The 12,963-nt window shown below is 31.0% G+C and overlaps 1 protein-coding gene across 1 annotated transcript in view; it reads left to right on the top strand.

The window, feature by feature from the left end:
• The first annotated feature begins 961 nt into the window (after positions 1-961).
• Positions 962-12,963, top strand: part of LOC127729268 (low-density lipoprotein receptor-related protein 2-like) — a 59,612-nt gene continuing 47,610 nt past the window's right edge. The window contains exon 1 of the mRNA XM_052237002.1: positions 962-1,144. Coding sequence (XP_052092962.1) covers positions 1,090-1,144 — 55 coding nt within the window. The 5' untranslated portion in view covers positions 962-1,089. The remainder of the gene's footprint in view (positions 1,145-12,963) is intronic.

The raw sequence follows: 12,963 nt of genomic DNA, 5'->3' as shown, positions 1-12,963 counted from the left end.
TATTGTATTACTATACAAATCCTTGGTTTCGGGCAAGGAAAATGCTTATTTCTTCCCGGTTTAAGGGAGCTACCATTTCATTTTTATTGGGGGGGGGGGGGGCTAGGATGAAAAATTTGGTCCTGCATTTTTTGTAGTTGTAATCTCTGTCCTGCCTTTTTAATTTTCACTCTATTCGGTCCTGCCTTTTTTTATTACTTTATCCTGACTTTTTTTTACATAAATTGTCATCCTGACTTTTTTTTGGCCAAGTTGCTCATCCTGCCTTTTTTTTACTTAAAACTCCTGTCCTGTCTTTTTTCAAATTTTATCCTAGCCCCCCCCCCCCCCCCCCCCCCCCCCCCCCCACCCCCTCCATAAAAATCAAATGCATGGTAGCTCCCTAAACCAAAATCAAACCTTCTTCCCTAATTATATTAAAGACCTGCATGCATGAGGCGCCCTTTTAATTTTTTCATATGTGATGGCAACAATGTACAACTAAAAGCTTGTGGAATAATTGCCAATAAGACATCTCTCCACCAAAGACCAAATAACGTAATAGTTAACAACTGTTGGTCATCATATGGTCTTCAACAATGAGCAGAACCCATACCGCATAGCAAGCTATAAAAAAGTTCAAATGATGTAGTGATAATAATCTCATTTCTTAAGATTTGATTGGAAATTAAAGATATTTATAGCAAGTCATTATGCCTGAGTAGGTGAGTTAAAATCTCTTGGAAGTCTTCATTGTTTACATCCTATCCGCTTTAAAAATACTGATAAGGTCGATCGTCTAATACAGGCGAACTATCAGTTTGTATGTTTTCATGACCATTTTTGAAAATGTCTTTTTAAGTATACATCAATATGCTCCACTATATTATATCAACCGATCTAGACTCCTTCAAGCAGAATATTTGTCTTATAACACTGGTCAACTGCAATATAGAACGCCAACTTCTGTTATACAGGTAAACTTTGGTCACGTGACACCAATGAATTGTGAAAAGCCTAAAGAACATATATACCCGGTATACACACCAGTTTAATTAGTATTGATATGAACATCAAAGTACAAGTTTCATATCATAAAAAGGAAAAAAAATGGCAGGTGCCCGCTGCTGGACCATACTATATTGTCTTATTTACGTTTCTCAAGGTAAGTTCTGTTATGTTATGTATATAAAACACCTGCTTATTGTTATTACAAATTATTGATCTTTTAATCCTGAGATCATAACAATGAAACAGTGATTTACTCATGTTTCATATGCATTTAAATTCACATTCAAAAGATTTTCCACTGCTGTATACAAGGATAAAAAAGAGGTCAAACAGTTAGCTATTTAAGAAGAGCACTATTATTCGATTTACATATTTTTTATATATTTTTTTTCTCAAGTGGGACCAATTGACAAAGCAATCTGATCTATTCGACATATAAAATGACATTTCAATACCAGTTATTTTATAAAAAAAATAATAATCATTGTCAAAAGGACTCTTTTAACATTTGCAACAATTAAAATAGTTTCAAGCGTGTAATCAAATCACATGCAACTTATAATTAATTTGTATTGATCTGGTAATTATTATGTAACTTATCTCAATGACATTGTGTATGTACATTTTAAAGGAAGATAATACTAGTATGTTTTTTTACTAATTGTGTCTACTTATGCTTAACTTGGACCGAGACTACTCTCAGATTTTGACGAGTTAATGTTAGCCGATACAATGTTTATGCATGGATGTGATTTTTGTATTTATTTGCTGTATACATTGTTTTGGAACATTTATAATTTTCCTAATGCGTTGAATCTATTATTATCAGTTATTATTTTATTCCTGAAAGTTGATATATTTTCTACTTATTGGATGTGAAAATGTTCATCCTCTTAACATTAAGTATAAAATATTAAAAGCTATGTGTCATCGCTTTCACAAATGACGTTAACAAAACATTTAAAACAATCGTATGACAAATAGTTTCTGGCTATGAAGATTTTTTAAGATATACAGATAAAATACCAAAATTATTTTGATTATTTTTGCGATTTCCAGTAAAACATGAAATCACCTTTTATCATACATGTATAGGGCATTAGTAAGTAATTATGAAATGAGCAATGACGAAATAGCCTCAAATAACAAACAAATTTGGATATACATCTTTAAGTTATACTGCTGTAGTATATATCTGGCGTTTTTAACCATCGACCACACTTCAACTGCCAAAGGCATTTCGTGTGTATTTAAAATAAAAGACAGTTGTATTAGTTTCCGCTCTTTGTCACCCTTTCAGATCAGATCGAAAGTAATATATGGTCATACAACTGCACCATGCATGATGCAGATTTAGTAAAAATGTTCACGTCATTTTTATTAAAAAATGTTCAAATGCTCAAGTGCGAACTGCATAACATGAATCTTGATATCCCTTACGTCCAAGTGATTCCTGTACGTGCACATCACGGCATTATTACTAAGACAATGCCACTATTTAGATGATACTATCATACTTGTCATTAGATGGATGTTTTAATTGCTACAAACCCACTAATCATGGCTTAATGCGGTAGCAGATTCAAGTCTTAAGATGTGTGCTTCCCTTTCAATAATCTGTTTATTTGCAATCAAATTCCAGATAGTGAATGAATGAATGATTTTATTCTCATAAACTAGTACATAGCTACAGAGACAATAACAGTTCATATATAATACATATTTTTTTTCGCATGTGTGAAAATAAATAACAAGATAATAGTATTACAGTTCCTCTAACCAGGAGGACAGACTTTCAGTGATATGTATCGTATAAATCTACACAATTTTTCTAGTTCTACAACATTTTCAGATGAGAATACATTTTTAAATTCAATAATGTTAGCATTTCTTTTACAATAATGTGGTAAATATTTTTCTCTTTCTATGTTAAAAAAATTGCATGACATAATGTAGTCGGAACTATGTAAAAAATTGCTGTATTATATGATTTTTAACCACTCAACTACTGGATAGTCTACGACGAAAACTGGCCACGTTAGAATAATGTCATCAGGGTATTATAAGCTTGCTATAAGTCATCAGCCTTGTACAAAGCAATGTCTTTTTTATTATTATCTAGTTACGTACCATGAAATGAGGAGAACGATTAGTTTCGAAATTAGAAATAGTCTCAGTATATGAAAATCTCAACAATATAATTAAAAAATAACGTAATTTACCCCATACTAAACCTATACGTAATCCTCACCCTGGTCAGGGTGATTGTTGTATACTTAAGTATTTAAATACATTTTGTAGTTCGTTGATAAGTACATTGTTTGCCTCGGGAAACACAATGTACCCTTTAATACAAATGTGTTAATTCATTCGTGACATGAGGCAATTTTATTGAATTTTGAAGAATTGCGAAAAACTTTACAGTCAAGTTTATTAACATCACGAGTATGTGCTTTTAAAGACGTGTTTGTTTTTAAGATATTTCATTTTAAGACGCACTACTGCCTTTAATAGTATAAAATAAAGAAAGTTAAGTACTTTGAGGTTTCTATTAATGGTATTTATCACCAGACTGATTGCTCGTTGGTATCTTAACGTCCGATGGCAAATATTTCATTCATGTTCACGACGATATTTGTCACCAGAATTATTTTACGAGCAGTAAAACCAAAACATATCAAAATTTGTTTTTAGTTATATTTAGTTTTTGCGTTCTATTTGGGTTGCTGACGGTTTACTCTTCATTTCTTTTATTAATAGTTATTGTTTGTTAAAAATAGTTAACTGGCTTGTCGCTTAAGGTATCTCTCGGTTATTATAATATAAACATAAAATACTCATCATTATAAACAATTTAGAACTAAATATTAAAATAAGTCTCCTTTGGCCATTTAGAGTTTACCATATGATATGGACGACTGGTAACCGTTGGATACCATATACTGTGACCTAAACACGTTCAGTTTCAGAGATTTCTACGTCGTTTATTACTTAATGCACCTTGCACATTTTATCTGATTTAGACATTCAAATAAGATACGAAAGACCAAAATAAAAGATTATTAAACACACTCACATGTACAATCATAGTATATTTAGTTACGTTCCAATAGGCTTGACAATAAACACTGTATCATTGATCTTGTAAAAGGTACTGCAAATTCCCTTAGATAGACGAACTTAAACAGATGTTCAATCTTTTTAAGAATCAACACATCTGTTGTAGGCTTTATAAAAAAAAATTAAAATAAATGATCTGTCTCAAAAACTAGAAAAAAACATATTTCAATATTTTCTGAAAGTTTTTAACTTTGTAAACTAGTTCAACACCACCACTCAGTATGTGTTAAAAGCCAAGATTTATATTTGAAATATCTTTTTTTAATCTAGCATTGTTTAACATTCAGCTGTAAAAAAATAAGTATGCAACAATTGGACAATTACTTAATAACTAAATAACCTGAAAAGGAACTTAGTCTCTTTTTATCAAACGGTGATTGGTTGTTTGTTTTATATGTTTGATTAATGTTAACGTCTGACCGAACGTAGCTGCGTATACATCACGCACAACCAAAAAGACGTCTCTCTTTAGCAAGGGGTTTTCTTTCGGACGGGTGAATACGAGGGAAGATTCTATATTGAAACCCTATTCAACTTCTGGGATGATTGTTGTATACTAAATATTAAACTCTTAATCGCAACGATTCTAGACAATTTGTAAACAGATTAAACACATCCAAACAAAAATCTGCCATTTTAATCAAATTCTATAAAAAATAACTCAAAAACAGAAGGATATAAAAAAATCACCGGCGATGTGTCTGCCTTGGACATCAGCACACCTCCATAGTTAAGTTCATAAGCAAAAGGCACACACATTACGCAAAATAAATATTATTTCTTTTTATAAGGCACTCGATTCAGTAGTAACAGTTTTCAGAACACACAAATACAGTTACATCTTAAGCAAAATAATACAATACTGTATTAAATAGTAATATAATACTGTATCAAACAATACAATACTGTATCAAACAATACAATACTGTATCAAATAATACAACACTCTATCAAATAATACAGCACTGTATCAAATAATACAATACTATATCAAACAATACAATACTGTATCAAACAATACAACACTCTATCAAACAAATACAATGCTGTATCAAATAATACAATACTGTATCAAACAATACAATACTGTATCAAATAATACAACACTCTATCAAATAATTCAATGCTGTATCAAACAATACAATACTGTATCAAACAATACAACACTCTATCAAACAATACAATGCTGTATCAAATAATACAATACTGTATCAAACAATACAATACTGAATCAAATAATGTAACACTCTATCAAATAATACAATACTGTATCAAATAATACAATATTGTATCAAATAATACAATACTGTATCAAACAATACAATGCTGTATCAAACAATACAATACTGTATCAAATAATACAATACAATACTGTATCAAATAATACAATGCTGTATCAAATAATACAATAATATATCAAACAATACAATACTGTATCAAATAATACAATACAATACTGTATCAAATAATACAATACAATACTGAATCAAACAATACAATACTGTATCAAACAATACAATGCTGTATCAAACAATACAATACTGTATCAAACAATACAACACTCTATCAAACAATAAAATGCTGTATCAAATAATACAATACTGTATCAAACAATACAATACTGTATCAAATAATACAATACTGTACAAAACAATACAATACTGTATCAAATAAAACAATACAATACTGTATCAAATAATACAATGCTGTATCAAATAATACAATACTGTATCAAATAAAACAATACAATACTGTATCAAATAATACAATACTGTATCAAATAATACAATACTGTATCAAACAATACAATACTGTATCACACAATACAATACTGTATCAAATAATACAATACTGTATCAAATAATATAACACTCTATCAAATAATACAATGCTGTATCAAATAATACAATACTGTATCAAACAATACAATACTGTATCAAATAATACAATGCTGTATCAAATAATATAATACTGTACCAAACAATACAATACTGTATCAAATAATACAATACTGTATCAAACAATACAATGCTGTATCAAACAATACAATGCTGTATCAAATAATACAATACAATACTGTATCAAATAATACAATGCTGTATCAAATAATACAATAATATATCAAACAATACAATACGGTATCAAACAATACAATACAATACTGTATCAAATAATACAATACAATACTGTATCAAACAATACAATGCTGTATCAAACAATACAATACTGTATCAAACAATACAACACTCTATCAAACAATACAACACTCTATCAAACAATACAATACTGTATCAAACAATACAATACTGTATCAAATAAAACAATACAATACTGTATCAAACAATACAATACTGTATCAAACAATACAATACTGTATCAAATAATACAATACTGTATCAAATAAAACAATACAATACTGTATCAAATAAAACAATACAATACTGTATCAAATAAAACAATACAATACTGTATCAAATAATACAATGCTGTATCAAACAATACAATGATGTATCAAATAATACAATACTGTATCAAACAATACAATACTGTATCAAATAAAACAATACAATACTGTATCAAATAATACAATACTGTATCAAATAATACAATGCTGTATCAAATAAAACTTGCACTTATCGATCGAAGGAACTGAGTTCAGAGTACTTAATCTGCTGATTTCGGATGTTTGCCTACAAACATGTACACCCAAATATTCTCGTTGTACAGTATACTTCCAAATAAATTTCTTAAAGCAGCCCTTAAAACAGTACAAATATAAACACAATCAAAGGCAAAATTTGTTTCTCAGAAAGATTGAGTTTTAATGGTTGGTGCAGTTGGTTAATGTGTTTAATGTTTGAGCTGATTCTTTACAGTTTTCATCTTGAAGAAAGACCATAGAGATTTTTATTCTCATTTTGAGGTATCACTGTTAGTATTGTAATTTTCCATGTGGTTAAAAAACGGAAAGTAAAACGGCATGGGGGTATATATTATGTAAAGACTCTGTTTTATAACCGTCTTACTATGTATTATGTCATCTTTAGAAAAAACTTGTAAACAAAATAGAAGTACACGAATATCGATCTTTTTTACTTGTGTATAATGGACACCGCCAGATGTATGTCTTTAGCATGCATGAATAAATTATGAAATACCTTTCATATTATGTGGATATTACGATGGTTTTGTAATGTATATAATTGAAAGGGATTAGTGTCTGGTATTCATGAGACATTATATATATATATATATATATATAGTGTTAATGCATTACTTTTTCTTCAAGCATTTTTAGTCCAAAGCTTTATACATCGTAGAAAGATTTCTGTAATGAAAAGGTTAGGTAAATGTTTAATAAAAAGACCTTTGTCTTATGGAAAGTGTCCTTGTAGGATAAAAATATACAGTCTCCTATATGTACAGTTACATTCATTTAAGATAGAATATAATTGAGAATGGAAACGGGGAATGTGTCAAAGAGACAACAACCCGATCAAAGAACAGAAAACAGCCCAAGGCCAACAATGGGTCTTCAACACAGCGAGAAAATACCACACCAGGAGGCGGGGTTCAGCTGGACCGTAAACAAAAATGTGTACTAGTTCAGAGAAAATGGACGTCACACTAAACTCCGAAACATATAAATGAACCAAAATAAAAAAAAACCAAACAAACAAGACTAACAAAGGCCAGAGGTTCCTGACTTGGGACAGGCGCAAAAATGCGGCGGGGTTAAACATGTTTCGTGAGATCTCAACCTGAACTTCGTTTGTTGATTGGACTTTACATAAAAAGAAATAAAAGAATACGAAAATTCAGCGACAGTTTGATAGTTGCTTCAACTACAAATGTATCTCATGACACGGTAACTATAAGACAATCTCGAAGCCTATGTAGTTTGATAATTTAATGAGTTAAGAATCAACACATAAGATGAGTATATTTATCATTGAAACAGCAACCAAGCAGCAACTTATAATAAGAATGACATAAAGGAATTAAAATAAAAGTGCCTATACAGTTATAAGCTTGTATAGCTGACTATACGGTATGGGCTTTGCTCATTGTCGAGGGCCGTACGTTGACCTATGGTTGTTAAATCTATGTCATTCGGCGTACAATCCGTTTAATAGAATCTAAAACCTTGAAAGTATCTGGCCTTCAAAAGTTTCAATGTCAAGAGAAAAAAGTCTGGTATCTTTGCAAATGAGTATAAGTACGTATGCGGTCTAGTTTGGCTTATTGAAGTAACAGATACACATAAAAATGTTCATTTTTTTAACCATATATAATTTTGTTTTTATATTTCTATCAAAGCCCTACATTAAATGACCTTTTTAAAAAAGCGTCAATAAACCGACAAAAACATTGACACTGAATACTCTCTTGTTAGAAACATCTATATAAACGCAATATTTAAATGTTTGTTTGGATACGGTTTGTTATTTGACGTATGATGAAAACAGAATCAAGTATGAAATTCGTTTCATAATAAACGAAATGAAACAATTTATGTTGTGTTTCTATTAATTGCTTGACAAAAATTAAAACGGAAATTGACGTCTGAAAAGAATAACAATAATTGATTTGTGGGTTCTTTCGATTTATTCATACGTCTACAAAAATACACCAATTACAAAAGAATGAATAGTTCCATTCAGATTGTTCAGCCAGTTTGAAAAAATCAAGAAGGTCAATAAATGGGACAAAACTAGTACAATAGATACTGAACAACAGTTTATAAAAATTTAAACCACAAAACTAGGCTCTGTCAGGAAACTGCTACAAAATAGTCGTTGTAGAAAGCATTATATATATTTTATATTTGTGTATTAGAAATTCATAAGATCATATCCTCATGCGCAAAACACATGATAGTTGACGTTTTTATAATCAGTGCTGGTTGGTGACAGCTACTTAGGGTTATTGGCCTTGAATCCTTTTAAAATTAATAACTTGGTAGATTATTTTTAAATTTAGCAAAACAATCTCACTGAAAGGTTGTAATATGTCGGACAAAAGACAAGTTCATCTCTGATTTCACAATAACAGTTAGTACATGGGTTGATGTATGTGTGAAGGATTATACGGTTAATGTGTCTTGTTGGATAGAGGAATGATATGTAAGCCTCTTTAACAGCATGTTTATAATTTGGAGCTTGATAAATCATAATCATAACCGAGGAATTTATACAGCTTAAAAAATAATGTAATCAAACAACATTTTATTAAAACGGTTGAACTACGATGCCTTAAAATGTAAATGTATGTCAAAAAATGTCTCAATAAAATTTGAAAGAGGCATTTCAGTGCAACACATTTGTTTTTTTCACTTTATTATTTTCCCGTATTTACCTTACGATTTTCTGGGCATAATTATATAATCTAAACGTTTTCTTCCTTCGGACTTCAAAATTTATTCTATATGACTATTAGAATTCATATATTCTTGCTTTGTAACTTTTCGCTCTTTCGGACTTATTTTTCCATCTAAACAGTTAATTTTGTGGGGCCCTTTTTATATTTTCCTCCTTCGGACTTCTATTTACCAACTGAACTATTATAATTTGTATGTCATGTATTATATCCTTTCCCCATTCCTATTCTCTAAACGTTTCCAATAATAGTTTTATGACATATCTTCATATCAAAAATGGCTTTCTCATTTCGTTGACCATTTATAGTGGAAGATATAGTGGTTTCCTTTTCATTCTTCCTCTCCTTTTCGTTATAACATGTAATAAAAAGGGGGCGATACCAATAGGGGAATAAAAAAAAACATGACAATGTCGTCTGGTAAATCCGTCCGTCCAAGGATTTTTACCCATTATTTGCATTGCCAAAAAGCTGCAAAAAAAAAAACGTCGTTAAAATTGTACCACGTGTTTGATTAAAGGCTTGATTTCATGAAATCATAATATTTTAATGAAAACGAGCAAAACCATCCCGCTGAAAAATCTTCAAAATAAGTTGGTTTTTACCATATTTTTATTTGAAACAACCTTGTCTATTTAATCCGCCTGTATTTAGATATTGCTTTTATAAAATAGATTTTTTATGTATCAGGAAGAAAGACAGACATGGCCATTACCAAAAGACAAAAAAAATAACAAAAAAAACCTGGACGAACAAACAATCTACAAAACACTACACAGAAAAACAAAATAATGAGTAACAAGAATAAAAAAGGGGGGGGGGGGGGGTAAACTTAGATGCTTGGAGATCTTAACATTTCCCACTGGACTTCAAATATATTCCTGGCTAGTTCTATTTTTTGAGAAATTTATAGTCCTTTGCTTGCCACCATAAGTAGTTGCAAATCTCTTTAATTTTAAGATTTAGACACATTGTGATTGATTCATTGATTGTTGTCGCTGCTTAAATTCTTGTGACAAACATTCAAGACAAGAATAGATTAAAAGAAACCCAATAACGATACAATCTGCTAAGTAGGCAAATTGACCAATGAGGTTTGGAGCGCAATGTATTTCAGGTAAGGGCAGCTGCAATACATTTGTCTTGCGATAATTGTAGGTCATCAATGGTTAACAGCCAATTGTGACATAGAAATTTGCCCCCTTAAAGTTCGAAGTTAATTAATCCAAAGGTTGATACAGGTGTCTTCGGACTGGAACGAAACAAGACCATACTTGATTGTACCTATTTATACGTTCTAGTTGGATTGAAAAAAGCTACGGATTAACTTGAATGATATATATATACATTCTATTGATATTTGCCCTTAAGATGACATCTGGTTATTTGTGTTGTTGATTATGTCCTTTAGCAGTCGTCTGGTTATTTGTGTTGTTGATGTTGTCCTTTAGATGACGTCTGGTTATTTGTGTTGTTGATGTTGTCCTTTAGATGTCGTCTGGTTATTTGTGTTGTTTATGTTGCCCTTTAGATGTCGTCTGGTTATTTGTGTTGTTGACGTTTTCCTCTTTGTAAATGTCTGGTTATTTGTGTTGTTGATGTTTTCCTCTTATTGGATGTCGTCTGGCTTTTTGTGTTGTTGATGTTTTCCTCTTAGTAGATGTCGTCTGGCTTTTTGTGTTGTTGATGTTTTCCTCTTATTGGATGTCGTCTGGCTTTTTGTGTTGTTGACGTTTTTCTCTTAGTAGATGTCGTCTGGCTTTTTGTGTTGTTGACGTTTTCCTCAGTAGATGTCGTCTGGTTATTTTTTGTTGTTGATGTATTCCTCTTCTTGTATGTCGTCTGGCTTTTTGTGTTGTTGACGTTTTTCTCTTAGTAGATGTCGTCTGGTTATTTGTGTTGTTTGGATGTTGCCCCCTAGATGTCGTCTGTTTTTTTTGTGCTGAGGGGATTGCTTTGTCATTGACGAATACTCAGCATCTCCTTTTAATCAAGAGAAATAAGCTTGTCTGGAAGGTCCATCGTACTTCAGAAAAGTAGAATATCTCCAATAGCCGGTAAATATTTACACGAGATGATGAATTTAACTTTTCATGAATATACATATTTAATATACTTAACATTACGTAAACAACTGAAAATAAATGTCATTTACGCAATAATGAGAAGTAATTTGATACGCTTTCCATCATCCTGTTTTTATAGGGTTTTATTATGAACTGTGAGAGATATATATACTTTACCTATCGTCCATTACTTTTCTATAAAATTGAAACGGCTGGCCTGTTTTCATTTAATTAATATATAAAGACCACGTTATACTATCCATGAAGCTGATCGAATCTTAAAAAAAAATAGTGTCACATCAATCAAGAAGCATTGCTGTGAAAAAAGTACTGTAGAATATTATAGAAACCACTTACACATATACATATCTATAAACTGATTAACGAGGGGTAGATTGGAACTGAAAATATAACATGTTCAATTTCATTGAACAAGAAACCCAAAGGCATAATTTTCTAAGCGATAATTGACGAAGCATGAGTATATTGTGCACGATATTTCACGAAATCAACATAGCTGCCAGTTAATACAGTGACATAACAAACGCCAATTTCAAAAATATTATTTTGAAGCCCGGAAAGTTAGAGAAGATATAAAAGTAAATTGTAGTACTAACTAGTTTCCAGATTATACTCCAAATCTTTATCATTGCCTCATGGCAAATGGAACAAGGAATAGATTTTATGGTCATACACGCTTTAAATAAACCTGTAATTGTTCCAAAACAATGGGTACACCATCCTCATTCAGATGCCTATGAATTTGACTGGTCTGTTTAGGTCCATGCATATTTTTATGTTCTGTAACGCTTTCGAAGATTATTCAAGGAAAATACGAATTGCGAAAAAGAAATAGGTATCGTATGTTTTAGCATACTTGGGAAACACCTTTTTCATCATTTCACCTAGCATTATAACATTAGGAGGAGGTACATCATATTACTTAATTTAGGACAAGTTTATATTGTTGAAATAGTTTTATTAAGCTTAAAGGGTTTTACAATGTTAGATTATGTATCACTTCTCTTAACCTTTTGTCCCTATTATGTATCACTTCTCGTAGCCTTTTGTCCCTATTATGTATCACTTCTCCTAGCCTTTTGTCCCTATTATGTATCACTTCTCCTAGCCTTTTGTCCCTATTATGTATCACTTCTCCTAGCCTTTTGTCCCTATTATGTATCATTTCTCCTAGCCTTTTGTCCCTATTATGTATCACTTCTCCTAGCCTTTTGTCCCTATTATGTATCACTTCTCCTAGCCTTTTGTCCCTATTATGTATCACTTCTCCTAGCCTTTTGTCCCTATTATGTATCACTTCTAGCCTTTTGTCCCTATTATGTATCACTTCTCTTAGCCTTTTGTCCCTATTATGCAATTGATGCATCAACTTTAGTGATTTTTCACC

This window comes from Mytilus californianus, unplaced genomic scaffold (assembly GCF_021869535.1).
Source record: "Mytilus californianus isolate M0D057914Y unplaced genomic scaffold, xbMytCali1.0.p SCAF_2, whole genome shotgun sequence".
NCBI lineage: Eukaryota > Metazoa > Mollusca > Bivalvia > Mytilida > Mytilidae > Mytilus > Mytilus californianus.
This window is presented reverse-complemented; position numbering and strand designations above follow the sequence as displayed.